General features: G+C 37.6%; 2 protein-coding genes and 1 long non-coding RNA gene across 6 annotated transcripts; 1 reads left to right on the forward strand and 2 right to left on the reverse strand.

The window, feature by feature from the left end:
* The first annotated feature begins 701 nt into the window (after window positions 1-701).
* Window positions 702-18,661, forward strand: t (C45 family peptidase tan). Of its 3 annotated transcripts, XM_087346622.1 has the most exons (9): window positions 702-1,266; window positions 4,718-4,789; window positions 11,489-11,588; window positions 12,193-12,390; window positions 13,041-13,148; window positions 13,756-13,990; window positions 14,799-15,039; window positions 15,337-15,533; window positions 17,266-18,661. In XM_087346622.1, the coding sequence occupies exons 3-9, from the start codon at window positions 11,502-11,504 to the stop codon at window positions 17,370-17,372; spliced, it is 1,173 nt and encodes a 390-aa protein (XP_087202748.1). In that variant the 5' UTR covers window positions 702-1,266; window positions 4,718-4,789; window positions 11,489-11,501; the 3' UTR covers window positions 17,373-18,661. The 3 variants fall into 3 exon arrangements, with proteins under 3 accessions (XP_087202748.1, XP_087202746.1, XP_087202747.1); XM_087346620.1 differs by lacking the exons at window positions 702-1,266; window positions 4,718-4,789 and adding an exon at window positions 8,365-8,452; XM_087346621.1 differs by lacking the exons at window positions 702-1,266; window positions 4,718-4,789 and adding an exon at window positions 8,493-10,280.
* LOC147874266 (uncharacterized) lies at window positions 4,578-8,396 on the reverse strand. Of its 2 annotated transcripts, none has more exons than XR_015534576.1 (2): window positions 8,317-8,396; window positions 4,578-7,648 (listed from the first exon to the last, which is right to left on the reverse strand). It is a non-coding gene; the product is annotated as an uncharacterized LOC147874266 (long non-coding RNA). The 2 variants fall into 2 exon arrangements; XR_015534577.1 differs by having other exon boundaries at window positions 8,328-8,391.
* Window positions 18,662-19,424: 763 nt separating the features above from the next.
* LOC110828989 (selenoprotein K) lies at window positions 19,425-21,900 on the reverse strand. Its single transcript, XM_022062254.2, has 4 exons — window positions 21,732-21,900; window positions 21,343-21,427; window positions 20,566-20,640; window positions 19,425-20,384 (listed from the first exon to the last, which is right to left on the reverse strand). The coding sequence occupies exons 1-4, from the start codon at window positions 21,748-21,750 to the stop codon at window positions 20,303-20,305; spliced, it is 261 nt and encodes an 86-aa protein (XP_021917946.1). The 5' UTR covers window positions 21,751-21,900; the 3' UTR covers window positions 19,425-20,302.
* Window positions 21,901-21,951: the final 51 nt, after the last annotated feature.

Raw genomic sequence — 21,951 nt, forward strand, 5'->3', positions numbered from 1 at the left:
GTGCGTATATATATTTTTATTTATTTATTTTTTTAAAGAGCCATTTAGGTTTGATAATGACCCTTCAGAAACTGTGAGAGGTCTGCAGCTGTCAGGCAAAGTGTTCAGAGGAGTGGCATTCAGATTCTGAAGCAGAAGTAAACAGTTTCTTAAGTTTCAGTAACTAGCCAAGAAGTGGCAGAATTTCAGGAGGAATTTGATAAAACATAAAAGAAACATTGGTGTTTCTTAATGGTATTAACCACTTGAAATTTAACACAATTCACATAAATGTTGGTAAATGAAAATTGGGATAATGAAATATGTAAGTATTATTATTTTCTGTATTTTCTGAAAACATGAATAGGCATACTATTCACATATTTTTTACAAATACTGTACTCTTCTACTTTATGAGGAAGTCTGTGAAGTGCGAGTTCCTTTGTATTGTCAGTATTTGTATCCTTTAGATACCTGTGTTATTTTAGGCCTGCATGTGTTTACACAGTATTTTGTTCTAGTAAAATTAGAATATAGTTTGAAGATTTCCGTCTTCTGGGTTGTTGCGCTGTGTAGTCTGGTCGATGTTAACCAACGTTTCAGAGGTCCCTGATGACGGAGGCAGTATGACCTCTGAAACGTTGGTTAACATCGACCAGACTACACAGCGCAACAACCCAGAAGACGGAAATCTTCATACTCACCGCTGTGAGAACCTCAAGTCTTATACAGAATATAGTTTGTTTGATGCATCCTTTGCTTTACCATAAACAACTTTAAAAATGTGTAATGTGTTTAAACACACATGTACAGGTTGCATAACATTTGCTCATTAGAAAACAATGTAAGTAGGCCTTTATATTTTGGCTCCAGTGACATGTAATGCTTATACTGTGTTTACATTTGTATATTTTATGCTGCTAGTTTATCACATTATGTTCTCTCAGTTCTCTGACCTCCCATTGTTTTTATCAGGTAAGACAGTAAAATCTCTATCTAGTGTGCTTGTTTTGACCCCATTGGTAAAGTAATATGATGAACAGTCTAAGTCTTCAATATCAGGGCTACTGTTTCTCTTGCACTACATTAACAGTTTGTTGTAAATAAGTTCTGTAGCTCAAGATGTCTTCCATGGCCAGTTTGTTATTTCATCAACTGTGAAGTGGCACTGGATGATGGCTCAGCTCTGGAAGGAATGGAGTAGTGAATATTGATGGAAGTGGGAGAGCCCTGAGAAAACATACTTGTGTTGCTGTCTCTCCAACAAATTCCAAATGGACTAATCAGGTATCTTTTCTTTGATGACTTTTTATTTATTTATTTAATATTGTATATGAAATAATACAAATATGCTTTACATTTTGTCAGTCTGTCAAATATTCTTTCTTCTTCTCCTATGGCACAGCCTGAAGTCGAGACTTGACCTCCTCCCATGTGGGAGGCTTCTTTGTCTTTTTAAGTGTGCATTTATGAGTAGTGAGTGGCAAGCCCACTGCCTGTCCACAATTTCTACTCAATACTGATTTGTCAACTACAGCCATCTAGTAGTGAATCAGGAGAGACTTGGGTGAGAAATGGCCACTGAATTTTGCTTATGAAACATCTTATTCATGCTTGTAAGGTTCTTTTACATACTGTAAAACTATGACATGGTACCGCCGGCTTTACTTCCCCTCTGAAGGAAGTTGTGCTATGGATTTTTGTCAACCTTAAAAATCCATTGACCTTGGCCGGGTTTGAACCCGTGAACCTTGGGTCCAGTGGCAAGCACGCTAACCACTAGTCCACCGAGGGTGACATATCAAATATTCTGCATTCATCAAATGCTGGAATAAAAATGGAGTACAGTAAGACAGTACACCAGCTTCAAAATTTCTATGACTTAGGGAGAAGTCTTGTAAAGCTACCATTGAATGTGGTGTACCAGTGACACTAGTTAAAAATAAAGTTAAATCCGTGGCTTAACAGCTCCAGAGAGCCTACGCCGACTAGCTTGACTGCTGGCCTCACGTTCACATGCCTAAGCAGAGGTGAACGATCATCCAACCAGATACAGGGTGGCGTGTGGTCAGCACGACGAACCCCTAGCCATTGCTAGCTTTCCTGACCGGATTACGCTACTCATTGTAGCTCCCCAATTTCCTCATGATGCTGGGTTGGCACCGGTCCCATACACTGGTCGAAAGCTCATGAGAAAATTTCTTTCCCCGAGACTCGAACCAGCACGCATTCCGTATCGCTGGTCCGAAGCATGATGCCTCAGACCGCGTGGCTACGGCGTGGGAGTGACACTAGTTGGGTTAATTAAAATGTGTTTGAATGAAATCTGTAGTAAAGTTTGTATAGGTAAACTTTTGATGGGATTTCCTACTAACAGTGGTTTGAAACAAGGAGATGCTTTATTGTTATTGTTTCTCAACATTTTTTAATGTGCCATAAGGAAGGTAACAAAATCAGAAGGGACTGGAATTGAATGGATGCATTAGTTTCTCATTTATGGTGATTATATTGGTTTGTTATGAGAATTAAAATTAAATTATTTGGTTATTCCTTCAAATCACAATGTATTTAAAATAAGATAATTAAAATATCATTCTGTGTTCCATATCGAATAATCGATTTACAATTGGAACAGTTACAACATGTTTCGGTTTTATTAAACCATCATCAGGTGTAAAATTTTATTAAATTTAAAACTCCATTACAATTTTAATTACAATTTTTTACAATTTTTCGTAGTGTAGTTTTTTGGAGGTCGTGTCCAGATATTTTCATATAATGGATCAACTTTATTGTTTGAAGTGATGCTTTTGATGTTTACATCGGTCTGTGAAGTAAATGATTCAAAGAAACATTAATGAATATGGATGAATATAGAAAACAATTAAATAAATAAATAATATTATAAGGAAAGTAAAATAAACATACCAGAGATGAAATAGTAGACAACACAGTTGTTAATTATTTTAATTATCTTATTTTAAATACATTGTGATTTGACGGAATAACCAAATAATTTAATTTTAATTTCATAAGTCACAATATGACGCAACTACACTATCTTGTTATGAGAAATCGGTAAGTGCTGTGAAGCAAATCACATAAAAATATTAGATGTAAGTAAGGAAGTTAGTCTAGATGTATGTGCAGAGAATCTAAGTACATGTTCATGTCTCATCACAAGAATACAGGACACAAAGTATGAAGATAGCAGTCATCGTTCCGCTGATGATGGAGACAGCAGGTACCTTTGAAATGTTGGTAAACTTCTACCAGACTTTTTTGCTACCACTCAAAAGACAGCAATCTTTATATCTCACATACTGGGACTGAGTTTTTACAGTAATTTTCAAGGGTATATAAAAGCTTTTGGTCAGATGTACTTAATTGTTTATTGTCTTGAAACATCACATGTAAATATGAGATTTTCACTGCATTGAAAATGTATCTTGAAGATGGAGGCAGCACATTCCTCAAAAATGTTTGTAACCACCTACATGAATGCATGTCACAACTTATATGACCACAACCTAAAATTACATGAAGATATTTGTAAATTCCATATTTTTTCATACTGCATTAACTAACTAACTAACTAGATGGCTTACCGAACCTGAAGGTTCATCACCGAATTAACCAAAGCCCTCCACCGGACCCTGTCCTGGGCCAACAAAATCCAGTTTCCTTCAACTCCTATCTCCGATAGATCCCGCCTGAGATTATCCTCCCATCTATGTCTAGGTCTCCCCAGCGGTCTCTTCCCTTCAGGTTTCCCAACCAGTACCCGGTGCACACTTCTTGTCCCATCCATGCGCGCAACAAGCCCCGCCCATCTCATTCTTCCCGACTTAATCACCTTGACAATATTTGGGGAGGAGTACAGATTTTTAAGCTCATCATTATGCAGTTTTCTCCACGCCCCATCGTCTTCCCTCTTAGGCCCAAATATCCTCCTCAACACCCTATTCTCAAACACCTGCAATCTGTGTTCCTCCCTCTGAGTGAGAGACGATGTTTCACACCCATACAAAACAACAGGCAAGATTATTGTTTTGTATACTTTAATTTTCGGGTTCTTAGATATCAGACAAAAGACAAAATATTTTGAACTGAGAAGTAGCAAGCATTTCCAGAATTTAATCTCCTCCTACCTTCCTCAAAAGTGTCATTTTTCATACTGCATTATTGATTAAAATAGCAGTATGCACAAATTTTAAGAATTTAGTGAAGTTGTAGTTCCAGCTTCTGTCATGTTATGTGTAGTCTTATTCTGATTTGTGTTTGTTGACATTGTGTGTTCTTGTGGTGCTGATAGCTTATTTTATGTACTTTAAATTACTTTTGTTTTTTCCTTGTCAGGAGACCATTGTATTTTGCATTGCTGTCATATATATTTTGAGATTTATTGTCAGACTGTTTTCTGTTGGTGCATTGTGTCCTTTTGATGTTATGTTGCTCTAATTGTTATTCTCTGCTTCATGCCTGTCTCCTAATTAACCATTAATGTGCCTTAGGTCAGACTATGTTGTGTTTACCCATGAAGATGACTAAACATTCATTTTGAACATGTAGGATATAATAAAAAATAACACAAAATGTAAATTTTGAGAAGTTGTATTTATCTGGTTCCATACATAATATCGAATGCAATAATAATAAAGTAGCATGAATAATGTAATCTTATATTTATTTTATCACAACAGGAGAATATTAATTTTCAATTTCTTTCTTTTTCCAGGATAAGAAGTGTAGGAAACAAGTTGTCAGAGGCTAGAGAGCCAGGCTGGTACTAATTTCAAATCAGTTACAGGTACATGAACTATATGCCACTTTTGGGCTCATCCTTTTATTAACATGCATCATGTTCACCAACATAACGTGCAGTGTACATAATGGAACAGAATTGCTCAGCTCTGAATGGGATAAGTGACATTGTAGAACATAGACAAGACAAACAGAATGATAGTGAAGTATTTTTCTAACAATATATGACATCAATTCATTGTTTTTTACCAATTTATCCATGCCATGGCATACCCTCCAGTTGTGGATGGAGGAGAGAGCCTCCAGGTATGGAGAATGGCTGTGAATATTTTGCCTTTGTGGTCACCGATTACCAACAAAAGTGGTACTAGAGGGGGTGAGCATGGGACCAGTAACCAATGCGCCCTACTGGCGGCCGAAAAGATTAAAACAATCCCAGAGGCTGGGAGGTGGTAAGGTCGTAGGATAAGAAAAGCCGAACTTGTTTCAAGTTTCTCGGTGGCGGAAACTCTTTTATCACGCTTATCCTTTCGGGGTTAACGCGGACGCCTGCAGCCGACAATAAATGACCAAGGAAGCTGATCTCTTGAACCCCTAACACGACCTTGGCTGGGTTTAGAGTGAAACCGGCATTTTGTAGTCTAGAAACGACCTCCCTTAGGTGTCTGATATGTTCATCCCAAGTGCTGGAATAAACCAACAGATCGTCGAGATAATTAAACAGAAATTTAAATTTGATGTCTCCAAATATTCGATCAACCTCGCGGCTTAAAATCTACCCGCCTACACAAATCTCCACGGAGTGATAAAAGCGGTATATTTCCGACTCTTCTGATCGAGAGGTATCTGGTAATAGGCACTATTTCTTGTATAAAACACTGAAATACTTAGCTCCGGGGAAATGTTGAAATGCGCTTTCAATAGTGGGTAACGGAAAGGAGTCGTATATCACTTTCTGATTAAACTTCCGATAATCGATCACCAATCGAAATTTTCCTTCCTTTTTGGCGACGAGGAAGGCCGGACTCGCGTAATTAGAAGTGCTAGGCTTAATGACACCATTTTTCAGCAAGTCGTTCACATGCTACCGGAGGGCGATCAGTCTTGGTGGCGATCTCACTGGCACATCGTCAGATAGTTCGATGCCGCAAGTGCGTCCCCTCACAGTGCCCGGTCTATCGGAGAACAGCGCGGGAAACTCTTTGATGAAAGTGGAAATACTACAAACCGACTTCTCACTTACGGGCATCGCTTTTTTTCTGGGCGCGCCTGTGGGAGTAGAGAGAAATTCACACTTCTGTTGAGGTCTGAACTGGAAGTGGCATATCCCCCGAAAAGGATTCAGAACCATACCACTATGGCAGACAAAATCCGCTCCCAGAATTACTCCCACCGGTAAGCGTCTCGCCACGAGAAGTCGTGGATTTTAAAATGCAGTCTGATTCTCCAGGATACTCGAATCTCTTGTGAAGCAGCAGTAACCAAACTGACGCCAGACGGCATTTCCTTAAATGGCACGCCAGACTTCCGCAAATCCTCAACAAAATCCATAGCGACCAGAGAAAACACAGAGCCCGTATCTACCAAAGATGGCTGGTGGAGACTTTTACAAGAGACAGTAACCCATGGGCACAACGATCGGAATGGTCTTGCTCTAAATCTCGCGCTCGGGCCACTCCTACTTACGGGTGGGCGGCTGGGTCGTTTCCCTGCCCACGACCACGAGTCCCCCTCTTACCCGGTGTCCTACGTGAGCGATTAAATCTGAGCGGTGCGAATTGCGTGGGTGAAGCGGAAATATCAAACTGGCTGTTTGTGTGGCGCTGTCCTAGGTTACAGCGAAGCGGTCAGCGGTCAAAGTCGGAGATCAAATATTTTGATATTTTCGCATGAGTCGCTGTGCTGGCCAGTAATGCGCATGCGCAAGAAAGCTCGGACCATGCAGTACACGGAATGTGCATGCGCAGGAAGACCGTGTGCTTCTATTGCGGTCTCACACGTAGGTCACAACAAGCGATTCCCAGCTTCATATGACACCCCATGCTGCTTATGCAGCTCGCTTGTTATCCCTTGCTTAGGAAGACGCGGCGCCAAGGGCGTCCAACCTTTGCCTACCGGCAACCAGACAGATAATTCACGACCCAACGCATATAGATCCAACACTACCCTCGGCCTTTTAGGAAAAACAAAGTGGGTTCTCTGCCCCGGATCCATATTCTGTAGAATAAGATCCACAATCTCAACCTCCTGAGAAAAACCTGGCAAAACCTCAGCGGCATTAACCACGGACTGAAATCGACGACTGACGAATTCTACCTTAAGGCATCTAGCAAACGAGATGGCAGAAACTCCTCCACGAGCCTCTGTCGGGTTTGACCCCACGCGAGATTAAACCTCAAACAGTCGCCCATCGTTTGCATTACCCGCCCTACTGTTTTAGGAAGGAGAGCCGAAAGGATTTCGTCCTCCCTGACCAGGCCCAATTTAACCAACGAATTGGCCTTCATCAAAAAGGTCAATAATGATTTCGGAGATCTGCCGCCCACCGCATCCATGGACTTAACCAATCCTAACACCACGTGCATATGCGGACTGTGAATGGAGGACGTTCCAGGAGGATTCATGGGAACCCCCTTACCCATGTTGTCAGGACGAGTCGGATTATCTATGGGTATTAGCTCATTAGCCGAAGGGAGATCACCGGTTTGAACCTCAGCCAATTTAACGTCAACCGGAAATCCACGTCCCATTACCTCCACATGAATCGCCGAAATTTCCTGTTCCTCCTGCGTTCTCAAAAAGGCCACGAAGCGGGGACGAAGCTCGGCCAGCGGACTCGTAGCATGTACCCGATACTTCTCGCACAGCTTCACAATGTCCTTGCACAGGTCGGAGACCCAACCAACTGTCGGGAGCCATGAGAGAAGGAAAGGGAACACCAAAGAAAAGAAGACCAAGTAATTAAATAAAGGAACACCAAGTGAAAACCAAAATAAAATAAAATACACAATTAAACAAATCACCTGCTTAAAAATACAAAACAATCCTCCCAAACCAAACCCCCGGGGTCCTACTGTCGGGACGCATCCAACGTCCCACCTAACCAACTTCTCCCCTAGTTCGGTCAAGAATAAACAAGAGCTAACGCAGGCAAGGTCGGCAGGCCACAAGAGGACCTGTCTGTGCCACACGGTGCCCCAACAGCACGCCCACCACAACACTCTTAACAATCGTCAAAAAGATTGGAATACCAAAAGACAAATCAGGAGCGGTCACAAGCCCCCCCAAAAAACAAAACTTCCGCAACCACGCTCTTCTACCAATTTGCGCCCTACTGGCGGCCGAAAAGATTAAAACAATCCCAGAGGCCGGGAGGTCATAGGATAAGAAAAGCGGTTAAGCCAAAAAACAAAATAAAAGAACCCCCCGATTAATCGAAAAGTATATTTAATAAAATTTATATAAACATTGAAATAAAGAGAACAAAGAGACACAAATCGGTCAACCCTTCCAGGGCTCAGTCTCCGGTTGGTTATACGACTAGACACGTCAGACTAGACCCCCAAAACAGACCTGCCTTTAACCTTTCTCCTGGAGACTTTCACTCCCGACGGACACACACAGACCGTCTGCCCTGCCGTCTCATCAGGGCCTCGAAGCCAGCGACTCCAAAGAACGTCGAGAGGGGAGGCATGGTTCACCAATTGCAGTAAAATATCAAACTCTTTTTTTGACGTAAATACGTCTATATTTTAGTGTCAGTGTCATTCGGCAAAAATGTGTTATGAAAAAGTGTAACTTCATTGTTATGTTACCTAGGAAACGTCAAACTTCATTGTTATGTTACCTGGGAAACGAAAAAGTGTAACTTCATTGTTATGTTGCCTAGGAAACGTCATCTGTTTATCAACAAATAAACAACAATGGTTACCTACATAGTTACCTTAACTTACATTACCTTGCCTTACCGTACATTACCTTACCTTACCTTACATTACTTTACATTACTTTACATTACATTCATCAACCACAGACCCATCTTAAGCGTAACTAATTCAAGTTAAATAAGCAATGTCTTAATCAAACTTTACTCAATTGTAAAGCAGGTGTGCCGTATTTATGTCAAATTCTCTGGAACTGAGGTTCCACTGACAATTTTTTAACTTGTGTATTCTTCCTCGAAAATAATGTGCTAAAACTACGTTTGAAATTCATTGTGAATATTGGATTCAGCTTAGGGTAACAAAATAACTTTGTTCACCCTGTATTGAAAACATATGATCTCATGTTTCTTCTCACATTGTATCTGGCAATCAGTCACCTTGGTAAGGTGAATTCTGTACTTTCAACTGAGAAGGCCCAACAGAATTTTACTTTCAGTTTACAGTATTAGTTTCACCATAGCATATAGATTTATCAGTATTTCATACACACCTGTTTTCTGTGTTGTGGGTGTAGGTAAAGGAAGTGGAACCACAGAAGGTTAATGGGTAGGGTCCATTTCTTTTGTCTAATTATGTTATAGAATGGAATAGTATAATCAAGGTCAATATCAAACTGGCTCTTGAATGTGTCAGAAGGTTAAATTATTATCTAGAAATCAGATTGGTCCATAACAATAGGTGAATGCCTGTTCCACCTAAAGTGTGAAAATCTTACTATCTAACACGGAAATAAGCCCAATGATATTTTCTGCAATGTCACAGTTTATATTATATATTGGGAGTATCCTATTAAATTACTCTCAAGGACCATAAGACTGCAGCAGGAGGTGCAAGTTAATTTGTTAATGTTTTAGGTTATTTAGAAATACTGTATTAAAAGCTGAGGGTAATTAGAATGGGTAAGGAATATAAGGTTGATTATTTAACTCCTCTAACAAAGTAGGTGACCTGTGAAATTGTTGTGTAATATTGTAAATTGTCAACTTTATCTTTAGATTCAAATATTTGCATGAGCATTTAGTTTATAGGCACTTGCTGTTTATGACCCTCCTTGAATATGAGAGACATCTCTCATACAAAACAAGCGACATACTTTCTCAGTTATCACTTTCTGGTAGTGAACACTGGATAGTAGATTCACAAATCTAGGACACTGATTATCAGTGAACCACACACAGTAGTTAGATATGAAGGAACAAACATAACAGAATGAAACATTAGATTGTGGTCTGTCAGACATTCTCTGTTAAGGTTGGGGACTTATTGCAGTATGTTCATCAGGAAAGACAAAGTTATTGGTTAGATAGGTGGATTTTGCATTTTTACAGCACTTTAGTTCAGCAGTTTTAGCAAAAAGGCACCTGCCAGTGTTGGAATATCTACTATATTTCCTGACTTAGCCCTATGTGACTTTATCATAGAACTGAAAATGAAAATCTCATTGAAATGGCCTCATTTTGAAGCAGTTGAAGACATTTATAAGAATGTGTTGACAATATTCATATCACTTTAAGGAAGTTACTTCCATCAATGTTTCCAGTCCTGTATGAAGTCAGAAGGCAAGTGCTTTGAATGTGGCCATACTTACTAAAGGTTAGTGTCACTATATATTTATCTTTTATTGAATCATTTCTGTTATTTAATTGCCAAATTTTACGTGTATTTAACATATTTTATTGTTTGCATAGACCTAGTTTCAACCTTTTTGATTATGTCATTACAGTTTCTGTAAGAAGTGTGTTGTACAACATTTTACTCCACTATTAAAATAAATTAGCTTCATGATGGAAACCCAATACTGCAGTACTTTTGATACAGAGTGAAACAAAGAACACAAATGTGGATGTCCTCAAGAGACATTATCCTGTTAAGAACAAGTTACATCAAATGGGATATTAATTCTATCATGACATGATTTAGACAAAATGGAACTGTAGTGATGCCATATTACCAGAGCAGTGTAAATCATGTTAACCACAAATAAGTCTGAAAACAGAATTTGATATTGCTAGTCTTCAAGATTGAGATTCTTTCAAATATTAAATAATGATAACATCTAAAAGTGATTACATATTCTCATAATTAGGCAGACTGTCAGTATGTTCCTCTGTCCTATTTGAATAAGTGTGGATCTAGCACCAGTAAACAGTACAAAGCTTTATAGTTTAGATGTGTCATGTTTGTGTTTAAAATTCAAATATATATTTATTATTCAAGTCTATACACAAACTTTTAAATTGTTGATGTTAAAATTTAAAATTAATATTAATATTCTGCGCCATTCATCGTTATCTCGATGTTACAATATTGCGCTTTATACTACTACATGTTTCAATGTCATAGCATCATCTTCAGGTTTTTTATCTTTAAAACTATTCTATATTTATTAATGCAAGCTTTTCATTGATTGTAGATGTAGATTACTGTTGTGGGTGTTCCTTTGATCTTCTTATTATTTTGCATATTATGTTGCATATTATGTTAGTTGTTCATTATTCAAGAGTTTGATGTGCAGTGTGTCTCCGTCTGATCAGGTGAATGTCAGTTTGTGTATAGACTTGAATAATAAATATATATTTGAAGTACAAAGCTGTTTATTGTCTCAGTGCCAGTGTGGAGTTGGTGGGGGGGAAGAAGTAAGTTGAGAATCCCTTTATTATATCAGTAGCTGACTGTGAGACCAGCTAATAAGATAACATGTGGCTATAAAGCCATAGTAGTATCAGGTGTTGGTTTCATAACCAAGGTCACTCACTCTGCATACTTGCTGTTCAGTATACAATCTGTGTACTTGCTTTCAGGCACTGTTACAGAATGCCAGTAGTGGAGAAGATTGGTCGCCGCAACAGCATCCCCATTTTATACACACGTGGGACTCACTATGAAGTTGGATTTGACGTGGTAAGTCACAGTGTTGACTTATGTTAAATTTTGGGGGTAATAAGGAGTACAGTTAAGAGGCAGAAGTTTAGGATTTTGTTTTGGTGTTGTGGAGAAGGGTTTGAAAAAAGTCTTGAATAAATACAAAACTTTAACATCAGCCATGCAGCTCATATGCATCTGTGGTCTCCACAGGAGATACAGAATTATAGCAATATTGTTTAATACATACATCTTTAATGGAAATATGTTTAATTTAAAAAGTTATGTTTAAGTTTAAAATACTGAAATGGTGAAAGTGAATGCATAAATAAAATAATTTAACCTACTAACTCCATATTACAGAATCCTTACTTAGAAGACTGTACTTGCTGAGCTAGTCAGAATATTACATACCTTTTTTGAAATTTGAAAGTTCATTGCCAGTCTCCTAAACAGTGGGCACCAGGGTTTCAGTCACGGGATAAAAGCATGGCTGGGGTTTGATGCCGACCACTGACCCCCATCTGGTGCCAGAAATCATGAATGGGTAGGAGCTGTACCTCCTTCCCCATGTGCCTCCATAGCATGTAGCAGGACAGCTGCACTAATGTCTGATGCTAATATTGGTGTGTTATTTCACTAGGGATGCACTTTCAGAGGCTTCATTCATAGTTTATTGGCTGCTTCACAACAACTGAACAAGGTGTTTCTGCCACTGTTTGAGACAGAGGCTGGGCAGAAGGTGTACCATGAGACTCTATCATCTGTCCGCCAGAACTTCCCACAGTATTTGAAGGAGATGGAAGGAACAGCTGATGGAGCTCAAGTGCCCTTCTATAAGGTGATGTTTTTGTCATTTTTCTGAACTTCATAATAAACCTTGTGTTTTGTGTTGCAGTGGCAGTTTATAGGAGGTGGAGAACCTCCATTGTTATTTGCTTTTAACTAAGGCACTTGAAAAATGTATACAAAAACTGTATTTAAAGAATTTAAAACTACACTTGAGTTTTTACACAACCTGTTTGGTTCATTAGGTTTTACCAAATTTTGTATCCTGACTTTGTTTATCCAGAACAAAATACCAGAATTTGACTCTGAGCATATGAACTGTATTATAAGGTCCATAATGTGTTCAGTTTTGAATGTGTTTCTGACAATTTTCTAGTGTTACTGTGGCTAATAAAGAGAAGTAACCATTTCTTTGCTCACCTTTGTTATCCTTGTACCACTTAATGAGATATGGGCTGGTCACTGACGAGGATTTTTCTCATCACCATTGTGTCCAGACTGGTTTAACAGGTGTGAGACTTGTATTGTGATTGGGAATAATTGGGAATTTTGGATTGTATTAGCATGTATATGGAGAATTGCATTAATTTTTGGCAGAACATTCCTCTTAAATTTGTTGCTTTCTAAACTTATAGTGTTATATCTCACAAGACATAATTCTAAATTGAATACAGATTGATTTGCTGTTGTTTCTTGCTACAGTTGTTTCTGCTTCATATGGATGAAATTCTGCCCAATGTCTTGCGGGAGCAGCCAACCAAAACCCATGGTACAGGATGTTCCACTGTTTGCTGCAACAATCCTGGAGAGGTAAAGTTTGAACCAGATGTTAGTGTCTTTGTACTTGTGTGTCCATCCATTTTACCTGTTCGCCAAATACCATCTAAATATGTAACATCAAATTTGAAAAAAAACCATTTCCCAAATTAGAACCTGCAAAATAAGAAAAAATTATCTTAATTGATTGTGATTTTGTACATTTCCATTACATTTTGTAAACATATTGTTCTGCATAATTTAATGTAATTGACCTATTCATGTTTAGATTCATTTGTGAATCCAGTCCCATTTGTCAATAGGAAGTCAGTGAGAGCCCAAGGTGGCTATTGTGATTATGTATGGCTATTATTACTTGATCAGGAACATGTGTATGATTTCATTGGATGTGTTTGCATAGAAATTCTTCAAAATAGTTGTCATTTTAACATGGATTTCTAAAGGTAGAAGAGAATAGGTAATTGAATATTTTCTTTATAAAACACATTGGAATGTTGAACTCACAGCATATAGCAATTGAAGGAAAGTAGATGTCATAATGTGTTCCCAGAACTTTTATAAATGCTAGGGAGATATAGAAAAGTTGTTCCTCAGCCCAAATTTCCATAAACTGAAAGAAGTATCTTTGTTCTGATTCCAGGAGATTCTGGGTCATACTGAAGATGCTTTGTCTGAAGTGTTGAATCATATCTACTTTGTGTCAGCTCATATCATCTCTGACTTGCCACAAGGTCGTTGGAAAGTAACTGAGGAGCGGTTCACATCCCTGTGCTATGCAGGCCATCTGCCAGGATACACCATGAGCTATAATCATCATGGGTTTGTTTATTCTGTCAATGTTATCAGTTCCAAGACTCTGGTATCTGGAAAGACTCGTAAGTATACCTAGCATATTTGCTTAACTAGACCAAACGTGGTTTTGTTAGCACTCCTGCTTTATATTTTGGAGTTCCTGGATTTTAATTTCAGTCTGGTGGCTGGTTACCTGACTGAGGTGTTTTATGGTTTTCCTCAGGCTCTCCAGGAAAATATGGATATAAAATTGAAAGAAAAAAAAGACAAAAGACAGCATGAAGGTTTCCTTTCATATTTTCTTCAAGTCTTCATTTATAATTGTACCATTTAATCCTGTATGTCCTGTTTCAATTAAGAAATAGTTTAATAACCCAAGACTCAATAATTTACTGGAAGACAGTAGTTCAAATTATACAGTATGAATCCACATTATTTTGCATCAGTAAAGCTTAGTAAGGCCCCACTTAATGGTACCTGCACCTTGGTGGGGCTTGAGTACCTCAGTGAACCGAAGAGCTATGCTGGCGATACCCTGGTCCTCCAGGTTGGCTAACAACCTTGCACGATAAAAAGGAAGATGTTTCGAAACCTTAATCAAAGCCTCGGACACAGACCTAACAGAGGACCGAATGGAAGAGGAAAATTGAGGAGGCCATGGACCGAATACAGACTGGAGAGCCATACAAGAAGAAGAAGAAAGCTTAGTAAGGCCACCAGTCCTACAGTTAGTGAAAGTCTATACATTAAGAAATTGTTTTTATGTGTAGAAAGGGATGCAGACAAGAGACACAAGCCTTTGAAATTGAAGGTAAGACCTGACCCGAATCTGAAAACACGTTTGAAAGCAAAGTGTTTGCAATCTGAACAGTCCTGGCATTTTACTTACAGCTCGACACTTTTTGACAAGAGCTCTGCTAGCAGCTGAGAACTTTAGCCAGGCACAAGAGATTCTGCGGGACTCTGGTTGTGGAGCTGGAGATGCAGTCAGTATCAATATGACATTCCTAAACCAAGAGGGGGACCGACTGTTCCATAATGCAGAGGTAGGACCAGCAGTGGGTGGAGCTAATGAATCAGCTCTTAATATTTTTACTGCTAGTCCTGGAGAACACATCTTTCATTGTAACAAGTAAGTAAGACACTTATAAAAGCTTCATTATTTGAGATTTGAGGTTCCCATGATGGTGAAGATGTCCATGGTGGTCTTCTGGGTTGACACCTTGTGGACTTGTACATTGATACATACCAAGAAATCCACATGGTATCACATACTAGAAGACCACCATGGACAAAATCTTCACTATTTTGTAGCCATAACTGAAGGCTGAGGTAATATGCTGGTTTGTTGCTAATATCACACATCTCAGGGATGGGTAGGGAGGATTGATGGTATAAAATTTATATTTGATTTATTGTATTTTTGCAGGTATTTGAGACTGCAGAGTCATGAAGCAGGTGATGAAATAACGACGAGTAGCGACCATCGTCATGCCACCATGAGCAGTTTACCTTGCCCTTATTCCAGAGGAGATGTTATCAATATATTGGGTGATCAGTCTGATAAAGAGTACTCCATCTTCCGTGAATCTGGGGATGATGATTATGTTAAGACTGTGGCTGTAGGTAAGATGGCTATCAAATCTTCAGGTCTTGTATTTCATATCTTCATGTGTTAAACATTTTTATAATAATTTATATATTAGTGAAAGAACCTGTTCTTTATCCACATTTCCTTAACTGTTTCCAATCCATTTCTTGTAAATTTTATTAGCCTGGTCACAATTAATTTTGTGAAAATGCATCATCATTTGACAACTCAAAACACATCTAGTTGACCTATATAATCATTGTCATCACTGTTTTCTACTTATTTACTTCTATAACTATATCTTCATCTTTAGATAACAGGTGTTCATGCTTTAGCCAGTCAATGTCACATGAAAGCTAGTAAGCTGCAGTAAACACGAATTAATCATCATCATCATCATCTTCATCATCTAGCTGTCAAGGATTTTGAGCCTTGTGACCCATTCCAGCCTCAGTCATCCAGGAATCTTTTTTAAAGGGCGTCCTTTGTTTCTTTTCCATATTGGTTTTATACTTACCATTAATTCATATTTCGAAAACAAAAGTGTGAAACATCATCTCTTTTCTATTAGTTACTGGTGTGGTGCACTAGGGTGATTCTTTATACATTAAATGATTGCTAAGCTATGAAATAGTGCTAGTTATAGATCACTATATTGTCTATAAAAAGAAAATGGTTATGATCATGTAGCAACCAAATCAGGGGTGGAGAAATGGAAAAAAGTGGAAAGACAGAAGGACTTTATAACAGATGGAAAGATGATAAGGTACATGCAGTTAACCAGCACAGCATGTAGGCATGTGGGTATTGTGGATATATGCTCCACTGTGGTACATATCACTAGATGAAGGCAAATAATTGGTTTCATTCTCTGGGTACTTTATCCATTGGGAAATATCCCCTGGTATCCTTTATATAGGTGGCTAAATGGGTCCCAGACTCAGTATGGACACATTGGTGATTAATGGAAAAAATCCTGTTCCTGCCAATATTAATGTAAATATTATGCATTGTTGGATTATATGCATTCCACAGATCCAATTCACTAGGAAGTCAAGGTACGATCAACACAGCCAACATGAAACAGAAGTTAGGAACAATTAAATTACAATAAACAATACTACACTTAAACAAGACTGGAAAAGTGTGCTCTCTGTGGAGTACACCGACATTCTTCACACCATACCACTTAGGCTATTGTTGCATTGTGATCTGAGATCACTACTGTACTTTAGGCAATTATTGCATGGTGACCCAAGGTCATTGTTGTGCCTCAGGTCATGATTGCACCAGTATGAACTGAGGTTATTGTTGTGTACCTGCTTCAACACCTAAAAAGGGGGAGTAAAGTAAAGCTTAAAAAGAAACAAAACCAAATTTACACACCTCATGTTCTCCAGTATAACAGAAGGAAAGGAATTCTTTTAATGCTACATTAAATTGTCCTTTATCAGTGGACAGATATTTAATACTGGATGAAGGCTGGTTGTACAGCTTGCAACTAAAATAGTTTTGATACACTGAAAGGCCAGTAATTTAAAAGTGAATAAAAACTTTGTAACATGCATCTGGCAACTAAGTTTTCATCTCCACGCTGAAAACAATTCTACCTACAGTTTAAAGCACTTTATTTGCACTGCAGATTGATAGTAAAACTGTTGTGCTGGGGTCTGCATCCAAGTCAGACACAGGTCACATGCGGTGTAGTAAGTAGAACTTAACGTAAGTTGTGTGCATTTTGTAACTTAATCTGCATCTCAATTACAGGAATATTTGACTGTGTTGGACGAACATGGAGTATCTATACAGATAATCCAAAGACAAATGAACCAGTTGTAGTTCTGCCTCTTCAGTTTAAGCCATCAGTCAAGTAAAGACATTTGTGACATGTGCAATATAATATAGAACCTATCCTATAAGCTGTTTTCAGAACCAGAAGCGGGAATTGAAATTAGGTCACAGTTGAGGGCATCACAAAACTATATCAACACCATAGATAGTATCTGACATAATAGGAAATCATCAGTCCTCAAGTGACAAGATAGCACTGTTCAGTGGTTAGTACTCCTGCTTCATATTCAGGTCTGAGGTTCAGATCACACTGGAGGCAGCTAATCTTATTTGGGGGGGGGGGGGGGGGGGTTGTGGCTGCTTCTTTCCACAACTTTAACAGATTTTCATTCACAGAATCATACTTAAACAAACATACTCAATCAGTCAATTAATTGGTAAATGAATTAAATTTTTTAGGTAAGACATCACTGTAAAACAATGCAAATTGGAAATACTTAAATAGGAGATTTCTTACACTGTACTGTGGCATACAAACATTATGTCACCAACATGAAATTGTATTTTCATGAGATAGGTGATATAAAAAGTATCATTTATTAATATTAACTAATTTTATGGAACATGATACTCCTTATGGAGTTGGTTGTTACTTACCTAGTACATAATTTCTGTTTTTATTGGAACTGAAACTTCATTGACACATCCTTACAAAAGGCTACCAGGAGACATTATCCTGAGCTGTCTGTGACCTTTCTTCACAGTTTATAACACATTTTTTATGATGATGAATTGTTATCCCACATCCAAATGGAAGATCACCCATTTTTGGTTCTGCATAACTACTGCTTATTCAGCTGCTACTCTCATTTCTGTAGACCACCTCCATAGGTACCTCAGGTTATGTTATGGTAGCAAGGTTCTCATTTAATGTGGGGTAAAATCTGTTTTGATTATACAGTGAAGGTACGTATTATTGTTTACAAGGGAGACAGCTCCTTAGAAATAGGTATGTGTTTAAGCTAATTTTATGACCTAATTTTGAAAATACATTAAATGAATAACATACAATGTTTGCCTTGTTTGTGATTACAGCCTGTGTCAGACACTTCTAAAACTATGTGAATGTATATTTGTAGAGGGGGTGGGGTGGAAGTTTTGAAGATACCATGTATGGTCTTGTTACTGAATTGCAGCCAATATGATAGTATATTGGATGATAAATTGTTTCTAAGAACTATTTTGTTGGATAATTTTTTATTTTTATTGGTTTGTATGTAACTGATTAAGATACAGTAAAATGAATATTATATGTAAATTAATAGGATTAATTGTTAAATCTGATTAAAGTATAAAAATAGTAATTTGTTAATTCACTGTATTGCTAATCCAGTCAGTATCTTTCCTCTTTGTTAATGTGAACCTGGCACCATCCCTAGGTGGTTGTGTAGTAAACAATTTGTATTTTTATGACATTTTAATATTTTTAGTCCACTAAATTAATGAAAACATATTAAATTTATTTTATATTGTTGAAAAGCCATAATTGTTAGCTTTAATAGTTGAGTGGTGGCAGGATATATTTATTTTACTTATCTTCTCTACCAAATAAATCTAGATCACAAAGGCCAGTACTTCGGAGATATACTGTCCTCCAGACAGTAGTGGCAGCTTGTGCACTCAGTTCTGTTATTCTACTTTGATACCTGTTACAGGTGGCACTACGGTGTGGCTTTATAAAAGTAAAAGTATTTATTTTCCAAAGTTGCTTGTGGTGTCATCTAAAGAACAGAATGCCAAGACTTTTCCAGTCAGGGTTTGCCATTACCCAATCTTGTAACCCTATTGTTGGTCATTTATAATCAGGGGCTGAGATTTAAAACATTATTTTGTAAACTGAATTCTATCCAGATGTGTTGACTAAGTATCCCATAGCCAAATACAAACAAAATGACAGGTTTAAATGTAGAACGAATAATTTTTTTGTGAAGCATGCCACTTGAAAACTAGCTCTTCGATTGACCTTGTCCTGTTTGAGATTATGAATTAACATACAAATATGACTGGTAATGTTAAGTAAGGACTCTAGGATCAGCTTCACAGTGAAATCCAGTGCATCCAAATGAAATATGTCAAACTGTACAAAGACAAAGCTTTAATTGTTTTACAATTTACATATATTTCACCACAGGGGTGTTCAATCATATCTTACACACACACATATAAGAAAAGGAAAGAAAAATACTGACCAAGAAAGTAATATTTTTCTACAGTTTACTCATACCTTGAATATAAGTATATAAACATGAAATGGAAAATGCAAAGAAATACATAGGAGGTGGTCATATGCTTATGTGCACAATGTTAAATAAAAGCATTCAAGCAATGAATGTAAACACATTGCAGTATCCAGTATATGTCCATCATCTGTCAATACTACTCCTGCTCATTCAGGTTTATTAGTTTTGACATCATATGTAGGTCACCAGAATGTCAAGAGCTGCAAGCAGCCAACCAGCATTACTGCATAATGAACTGCGACTGTTTTAAATACTGTGAATTTTTATTGAAAGATTGAGATTAATAAAGCAGTGCTGGGTACCCTGCCAAGAAAACAAATTCTAAACACAAATCAAGTTCAACATTGAAGAGAAATGATCTTTACTGACTGCTGAATTTAAACTTAATTTTGACTACATATAATATGTTTCTGGTTGCAAGTGGTACACACTGAAATACGTAACATCAAATACCAAGTCACTTATCCCACTTTATGTTAATTCTTATGGCAGTATTTTAAGGCAAAAACAGTGCTGTGTGGCTTCTTCCAACTGTCACTAAAAGGTTCCTAGTGGATTCATATACATGGAATGGGTTTTGTCCTCTCAGCAAGGTGCCTGTTTCTAGTATCTGTATTATGAGCATCAATGTCACTATATTATGTCCTTCAAGATGTTGACAAAGAAGCTACTAAACACAAAAGGCACACTGTCTGTGAGAACAGTTCTTAGCCTCATCCTGAGGAACATGAGGCACAACTGTTGATGCTGCCACTCCCAAATCCACCCATTCTCCTCTGGGGTGGTCGTGGAGGCCTGAGGAACAACACAGAATAATCGGTTTGAAAATCAACATCATTACAAAAATGTGTTCTTTGCTACTCTGAATACTTCTCTGTCCTTGATTTTCATATTGCAGATACAAACCCATTATCACAGTTCAAAACTTACTAGAAGAAAGTGACACACGCAAAATCTGATGTGAACTGCTTCTTACCCAGGTCCAGGTCTGTAATCTCTTGTGTATCTGTCTCCATGTCTGTTCATATCAGGGTTGATCAAAGTCTTGAAGCTGCAAAAAAGTGCTAATTAGTACAACTCTATTTTAAATGGATAATATATATAAATTACTGACAATGTGAGGAAAGATGATGTATCATTAATGTGGAGGCATTATAGAATTCTGGGACTATGTAAAACTTCATTATAAATTAAAACTAATGGCATAATACTAAGCAGACATGTGATGCCAACTTATAATGCTGTTTGCAGGATGGAACAGGTCACACACTAGGAAATTTTTCTAGATGTATTGAGATTTGTAGTGCTGTAAATATTTAAACTGGTGAGAAGACATTTGAAAGGGGTCTCTAATATATATACAGAATGGACCATTCATTATTATTGATACAGTAATACAAGATAGGATCCTGACAGTGAATTTATAAATCTCACATTAATAGCAGACTTGCTCAATAAATATACAGAATTTATATTATGTAAAACTAATATTGTTATGCAAATGTCCAACACAGTGTTCCTATAATTAATCAACCAGTCACAAACCTCTAGTGAATCATTAGTTTATTGTATTGTGGTGTTTTTTTTGTACACTGACTTGTTACTTATCCTGATCTAGGATTCATGGAATGCACAAAAACTACTCTAATCTAAAATAATATCAGATCATCATGGCATTGAATTTTAATTCATAAGATACACCTAAATAACTGGACTAAAATTCCTATTTTTATGAAGACAACTTAATACTTACAACATAACTATGAAATTCAGGAAACCCCATAATAATGCAATTAACCTTGAGATACTCCATGGAGATTTGTCTTGAATTGTTCCACCTGAAAATGTGTATAATCACAATGTTATGAAGTTTGCAGATATATATGCGTGTGTGATTTTTATTATCAATCTTAAATGCTACAAGTAAGGGTTCAGAGAGGTAGAAGTTATCTCTAGAAACTAAAACTGACTTTCACCATTTGTTACGATGAAAGTTGCAACATGATGCTTGGGATATAATTGCATGATGATATTAATTGTTGTGTTGTGTATCAGATGAGAACAAAGAATAAATGAAGCACTGTCTATTTTATAACACTATAACATTTTCTCCCATTAACCTTACACGCAAGCAATACTTACTTGAAGATACGTATACCATTGTGTGTAGAACACTTTACAGCTACTAGTTCCCTGTAAAAGATAAGTATACTAACAGGAACATTTCATACAACCATTTCTAATTTTATTCGAACACCCCAATCCAAGAACACCACGTCTTCCTTCTCACAGCCCGACACACTAACAATCATCATCTGTTCTACCAATGACACCATTAACGCGACCACGCATATGACGTCTT

This window comes from Zootermopsis nevadensis, unplaced genomic scaffold, assembly GCF_977971745.1.
Source record: "Zootermopsis nevadensis isolate Lab colony 2312 unplaced genomic scaffold, Znev_1.0 Znev_ptg000010l, whole genome shotgun sequence".
Classification (NCBI taxonomy): Eukaryota; Metazoa; Arthropoda; class Insecta; order Blattodea; family Termopsidae; genus Zootermopsis; species Zootermopsis nevadensis.

Coding starts and splice junctions, on each gene's coding strand:
- t (XM_087346620.1), top strand. Junction 12,391..13,040: donor CTCAAGTGCCCTTCTATAAG/GTGATGTTTTTG, acceptor TTCTTGCTACAG/TTGTTTCTGCTTCATATGGA. Junction 13,991..14,798: donor TCTGGTATCTGGAAAGACTC/GTAAGTATACCT, acceptor TTTTACTTACAG/CTCGACACTTTTTGACAAGA.
- LOC110828989 (XM_022062254.2), bottom strand. Junction 20,641..21,342: donor CTGAATTTCATAGTTATGTT/GTAAGTATTAAG, acceptor ACTTTTTTGCAG/CTTCAAGACTTTGATCAACC. Junction 20,385..20,565: donor GATTACAGACCTGGACCTGG/GTAAGAAGCAGT, acceptor GTTGTTCCTCAG/GCCTCCACGACCACCCCAGA.